The sequence below is a fragment of the Nerophis ophidion genome, linkage group LG10 (genome assembly GCF_033978795.1).
Source record: "Nerophis ophidion isolate RoL-2023_Sa linkage group LG10, RoL_Noph_v1.0, whole genome shotgun sequence".
Taxonomy (NCBI): domain Eukaryota; kingdom Metazoa; phylum Chordata; class Actinopteri; order Syngnathiformes; family Syngnathidae; genus Nerophis; species Nerophis ophidion.
Genome location: NC_084620.1, coordinates 38,671,339 through 38,677,484, shown reverse-complemented (window position 1 = coordinate 38,677,484; position 6,146 = coordinate 38,671,339). Strand labels below are relative to the sequence as shown.

The 6,146-nt window shown below is 42.3% G+C and overlaps 1 protein-coding gene across 3 annotated transcripts; it reads right to left on the bottom strand.

The window, feature by feature from the left end:
* Positions 1–256: 256 nt before the first annotated feature.
* LOC133560780 (DNA damage-inducible transcript 4-like protein) lies at positions 257–5,859 on the bottom strand. 3 transcript variants are annotated; one of them, XM_061913702.1, is made up of 3 exons: positions 5,702–5,859; positions 5,511–5,618; positions 257–1,416 (listed from the first exon to the last, which is right to left on the bottom strand). In XM_061913702.1, the coding sequence occupies exons 2-3, from the start codon at positions 5,599–5,601 to the stop codon at positions 941–943; spliced, it is 567 nt and encodes a 188-aa protein (XP_061769686.1). In that variant the 5' UTR covers positions 5,602–5,618; positions 5,702–5,859; the 3' UTR covers positions 257–940. The 3 variants fall into 3 exon arrangements, with proteins under 3 accessions (XP_061769686.1, XP_061769687.1, XP_061769688.1); XM_061913703.1 differs by having other exon boundaries at positions 5,511–5,621; positions 5,702–5,857; XM_061913704.1 differs by lacking the exon at positions 5,702–5,859 and adding an exon at positions 5,200–5,386 and having other exon boundaries at positions 5,511–5,615.
* Between the last annotated feature and the right edge of the window lie 287 nt (positions 5,860–6,146).

Sequence of the window (6,146 nt, the reverse complement as noted above, 5' to 3'; positions counted from 1 at the left end):
GCATATTCAAAAAGACTTAAGGCTGGAATTTTCTGCCAAAGGTGCATCAACAAAGTATTGAGCAAAGGCTGTGAATAAGTACATTTGATTTCTAAATAGATTTACAAAATTTAAAAAAATTGTCATTGGGTATTGAGTATAGAATTTTGAGAACAAAATTCATTGAATTTTGAAATAAGACTGCAGCAAAGATGTGGAACAAACCATGACACGAGCCTTACCCCTAAGCTTGTACACAACTCAAACCTTTACCAAGTGAGGATGATATTTTTTTTATTGTCTGACAGGCAAGTCAAAGCTTCTTTCAGTCACATGTTCAAATAACACTTTAAAAACAGCTGGGTCACAAAACAGCAGGTTTCTTTGTGCCTCCTGTTGCAGCTTGCAAGTAACAAGATTTCATAGTTCGATCTGCATCAGGACAGACCAACATGGCGAAGCATGCTTTAAGGCAGGAGCGCCCTAATTTTTTGCCTGCAGGGCCAAAGAGCGAGTTTAAGCATACAGCAGCACCATACGGCCGTGGAGATCATGTTCAGAAAATGGCTAAATTGTGTGAGCTTGAAAGAGGTCGATATGAATATTTGGGAAGCCACACTTTTGTCCCCCCTGCTTTAAGGCACCCATGTTCTTTCAATGTGACAGCATTACTAAAAAACAGTCAAGGTAAAAGGGACAGGTGCTCTCAAGTTCAAATGGTTATGGTTGCCAGGCACATTCAAAGCATCATTAAAGTGGCTACAGTGTAAAGTAAGCATTCATCTGCTAGCTTTAAGTAGTAAGACAGAACATCACTGAGAAGAATTAAAAAAACATTACAAAAATGACAGATAATTGGCTGACATGTCCAAATGTTTGGTACATAATCAGTGTAAACCAAGGAGTCCAAGGTCATTTGTGTCATAGTAAAAGTGCATTTATCCAAATAAACATTCACAATTCAACACTCCTCGATCACGGTACCAGCCGAGGAGGAGTACAGTTTTTTTTTGACCAGGCGGAAACCTGGACTCAGTTTAAGTGCGCGTCTGAAGTTGGGGGCGAAGCATGTGCCCATGAAAAGGAAATCCCGCAGGCTGGGCCAAGCTGTGCCGTCCTTCTTGAACACCAGAGTCAGCTCAAAGGTGGGCACAACGCTGGCGTCGCACACGATGCGCTCCAGCTGCTGGCAGCCCTTGTCCAGTTCCAGGAGCACGTAGAGAACACAGCCTCGCAGGCCGCATGGCTCGCAAGACGCCAGGCGCAGAACTTCACCCGCTATCCTCCGCGTCAGCTTCTCTGGGACCAGCACGGTGGAGCAGTGGAGCGTTGACCTTTTGGCTCGCGACAGGCAGCTCTCAAACATCTTTGCCAGCTGGAGGCAGCTTCTGTCTTCAGTATTCCTTGGGGGTCCGGCCAAGCAGTGGTCCCAAAAATCTAGTTTTGGAGAATCAACTGAATTTACACAAATCTAAAGCACCTCTTTGCTCTATGCAGGTCCATGTTGCACATTGACCTTAATGATTTTGTTTGTACACTTAAAACACTTCCTTGTGGTCTACATCACACGTAATGGGGAGTCTTTGGTTAAAATGTTGCATGCTTTCTGACCGTCTCTTCAGGATGCGCTATTTTGTGGGCGGTCTTATTTACGTGCCTCCACTTTGACTGGTTCTTCCCCCATTAATTCATGTTGTATTTCTTAGCGCTTCCATAGTGAGTCCACTGAGTGATGCACCATATTTTCCGGACCATAGGTTGCACTGATTATAAATTGCACTGCTGATAAATGGTTTATTTATAGGGCGCATTAAAAGATGTCATTTTTATTCTAAATGGAAACACTTCCTTGGTCTACATAATATGTAATGGCGTTTTTTTGGTCAAAATGTTGCATAAATTATGTTTTACAGATCTTCAAGCCGCTTTCCGACAGTCTCTTCCTGATGCAGCGTTTTGTGGGCGGTCTTATTTAAGCGTGTTTTAGTGACATTCAGACTACTTAAATAACGGCGCAGCATCTCCTCATCCGGAAACAAATGTGTACGTGACAAACCGCCCCACCGGAACTCTAATAACTAAAGTTCCTTGGGTGAATAAAGTAAACTCACTACGCGGGTATGTTTTAGTGCTTTCATGGCGAGTTTACGGACAGATAAGTAACAACTTTACACTACTTTCTTTATATTAGAAATGGCAACTGCAAATTAACCCCCATAAGAAGAGAAAAAGAAGCTTATCAACTACGGACTACAAAAGACGGACTCACAAAATTTCAGGATTTATGCAGATCCGCAGGTACAAGAAAGAAAATTTGCTTTTGCATAATATCGCGAAACAAAAAGCCAGATATGTCTTACCTCATACACACACCAAAAAAATAGTCATATTTAATTCACCGACAATCCTTCAAGCTGTGCAGCTTCATAACTTACCAAAGTCGTACTAAAACTGATAGATTTTTGAGCGCTGTGTGTAATGTTCTTTATTTTCAATGGAACATAAAATGTTGGTGTCGTTTACTTGAGTCATATTGCCATCATAGTGCAGTCTACACCATGCTTGTCAACCTTGAGACCACTGAATTCGGTAGATGGGGGGGGTTTGAGATGGGGCAGGGCGGGATTAGGGTGGGGGGGCAGGGTTTTGGTGGTAGCGTTGTGTTGATGTGTTACAGTGAGGATGTTCTTCCAAAATGTGTTTGTCATTCTTGTTTGGTGTTGGTTCACAGTGTGGCGCATATTTGTAACAGTGTTAAAGTCGTTTATACGGCCACCCTCAGTGTGACCTGTACGGCTGTTGATCAAGTATACGCTGCATTCGCTTAAGTGTGCGTAAAAGCCGCACATATGTGATGGTGCCGGCACGTTGTTTGTATGGAGGAAAAAGCGGACGTGACGACAGGTTGGAGAAGACACTAATGGCAGCGCTATTAAGGTACCCCTCCAATATTGTTGTCCGGGTGGAAATCGGGAGAAATTCGGGAGAACGGTTGCCTTAGGAGATTTTCGAGAGGGCACTGAAATTCGTGAGTCTCCCGGGAAAATTGGGAGGGTTGCCAAGTATGGTCTCCATGCATCTCTTATGTTTAACTGCCATTTAATGATTACTTAGTAGACCATGTACCAAATAAAATTGCTTCAAGGTCAGTAAGCAAAACCAGAATTACGCCACACAGGCACACCGGGTTATAAGGCGCACAAAAAAAAATACGATTTTAACTGCCCCTTATAGTCGGGAAAATACGCTAAGTTAGAACTACACGCTACTTTATATTAGAAATGGCAACAGCGGAGGATGCATGTGCGTGTACTAGCCAGTCTACGAAAAAAAAATTTGTTTATGGACTACAGTGCTGGACTATAATGGCGGATGCACGCACTTTGGGTACATTTACACCATATTTGGAGAATCTGCTGAATGTTTCCCCAATTTGTGATGTCACTAATTGTGCAAATTCCAAACAGCTCGTTTGAAGGAAGGCAAGATTGTTGCATAAAGATCAGCAGTGATTTGTGCAGATCCCAAACAGACAAGGAAAGGGGGTTTTGGAGAATAGAAACCCTTTAGCGCGTAGCTTACATATCCTGCTATTCAAAATCGATAAAAAAAAAAACTAAGTGGAGGAATGTTTGCTGCAAATTATAAGCCAGTATATGAGAAAAGTAATTTAACACAACTGCGTGGGTTCCCTCCAGGTACTCTGGCTACCTCCCACCTCCAAAAACACACACCTGGGGATAGGTTGATTGGCAACACTAAATTGGCCCTAGTGTGTAAATGTGAGTGTGAATGTCTGTCTGTGTTGGGCCTACGATGAGGTAGCGACTTGTCCAGGGTGTACGCCACCTTCCGCCCGAATGCACCTGAGGTAGGCTCCAGCACCCCCCGCGAATTTGAGAAGTCACTAATTGTGCAAATTCCAAACAGCTCGTTTGGAGGAAGGAAGGAAAGATAGTTTCATAAATATTCACGCAATGATTTACGGATGTGTGCAGGTCCCAAATAGACAAGGAAAGTTGTTTTTGCAAAATAGGGGGCCCCTTAAAGGTCTACTGAAACCCACTACTACCCACCACGCAGTCTGATAGTTTATATATCAATGATGAAATATTAACATTGCAACACATGCCAATACAGCCTTTTTAGTTTACTAAATTGCAATTTTAAATTTCCCGGGAGTTTTTTTCTTGAAAACGTCGCGTAATGACGTGTACGCTTGACGTCACGGGCTGTTAGAAAATATGAGCGCTGCACACAAACAGTTAAAAGTACTCTGCTTTAACCGCATAATTACACAGTATTTTGGAGATCTGTGTTGCTGAATCCTTTGCAATTTGTTCAATTAATATTGGAGAAGTCTAAGTAGAAAGATGGAGTTGGGAAGCTTTAGCCTTTAGCCACAAAAACTAGTGATTCGTTGTTTAAAATTCACGGAGGTGAAACTTTACTATGGATCAGAGCGAACATGGATCCCAACCGAATGTCAACCAGCAGGTTTCGGTGAGAAAATTGTGGTAAAAAGTCGCCTCTTACCAGATATCAGCTGAGCTTGTGCTGCCCATAAAGCTGCCGTCGACTTCCCTGAGACACTGCGCGTCAACACACCCATGGATACACACCTCCGACAATCAGGTACTGTTAAACTCATTAAAACACTAGCAACAAAATAGAAAGATAAGGAATTTCCCAGAATTATCCTAGTAAAGGTGTCTAAAAACATCGGAATCTGTCCCAATGCAATCACGTTTTTTTTTTAAACTCTTTTTTCTTTTTAGACCGTCGCTATCAATATCCTCAAACATGAATCTTTAATCCTCGCTCAAATTAATGGGGAAATTGTCTTTTTCTCGGTCCGAATAGCTGTTATTGTTGGAGGCTCCCATTAAAATCAATGTGAATTTGTGAGGAGCCATCAACATGTGACGTCTGCGACTTCCGGTAGAGGCAGGGCTTTTCTCTTAGCACCGAAAGTCGAGAACTTTATCATGGATGTTCTCTACTAAATCTTTTCAGCAAGAATATGGCAATATCGCGAAATGATCAAGTATGATACATAGAATGGCCCTGCTATCCCCGTTTAAATAAGAAAATCTAATTTCAGTAGGCTTTAAGCGCATGGCTTACATATTCTGTTAGTAAAATAATTCAAAATTGATTTTTTTTTAAAAACTAAAGTGGGGGGACTGTTCATTGTAAATTATAAGCAAATATATTCACCCATCCATCTTCTACAGATTGTCCCGTTCGGGGTTGCGGGGGTGCTGGAGCCCATCATAGCTGCATTCGGGCGGAAGGCGGGGTACACACTGGACAAGTCGGCACCTCATCACAGGGACAACACAGACAACATTGACACACTAGGGCCAATTTAGTGTTGCCAATCAACCTATCCCCAGGTGCATGTCTATGGAGGTGGGAGGAAGCCGTGAAAAGTAATTTAACAGCATATGACTGCAGTGACGCCAATTTACGGCAGGCAGCAACCCATTTAGCATAAACAAACCCCATAAAAAAAGTGTCAAACTCACCCTTTTCGAGGCACGCCTGGTCGTATCTCCGCTCTCCGCCCTCTGAGACACACTCGCCGCCTTTGGTCTTCGGAGTGCTCGTGGCCACCATGTCCCCCTGAAGGACTGCTGCTGAAAGCACACACAGCTGTCAGCTCAATCGGATAATTAACTTTACACCTCTTCGGAACGCCCGAAATAGTAAGACTCACCTTATATAAATATATATATTATTTAGTGCGGAAAAATAATTTAGCTTGGTTTCTTATAAGTTAAGTAGCAAAATAGCCTTTAACTCTTGCTTACTTCCATATTAGTTCAACACCACGCACACATTGTCAACAATCAGCCACTACGGGACTATTTATACCTTCAGCAGGTCAGCTGACACAGGCACCTGACCAATCAGAGCGAGCCTCTATTGGCCTACCGAGTTGGCTGGTCAATTTCTGAATGGCCAATTTTATAGTTTGGTTGCTTTGGCACAATATGTCACTAAACAAGTTGGATTATCGACCTTGATAAAGAAAAATAACTAACTTTGCCTGAAATACTATTATGTTTAGTAAAATATATATTTATATCTGTGTGGGTTAATGTGTACACACACACACACACACACACATACATATATATATATGTAAATATATATGTTTA

What these genes read in the sequence shown, in the direction of transcription:
- LOC133560780 (XM_061913702.1), bottom strand. Translation starts at nt 5,601, where the DNA reads ATGGTGGCCACGAGCACTCCGAAGACCAAAGGCGGCGAGTGTGTCTCA. An exon ending in CCAGGCGTGCCTCGAAAAGG is followed by an intron (nt 1,417 to 5,510) that starts GTGAGTTTGACA and finishes CTCCAAAACTAG; the next exon opens with ATTTTTGGGACCACTGCTTG.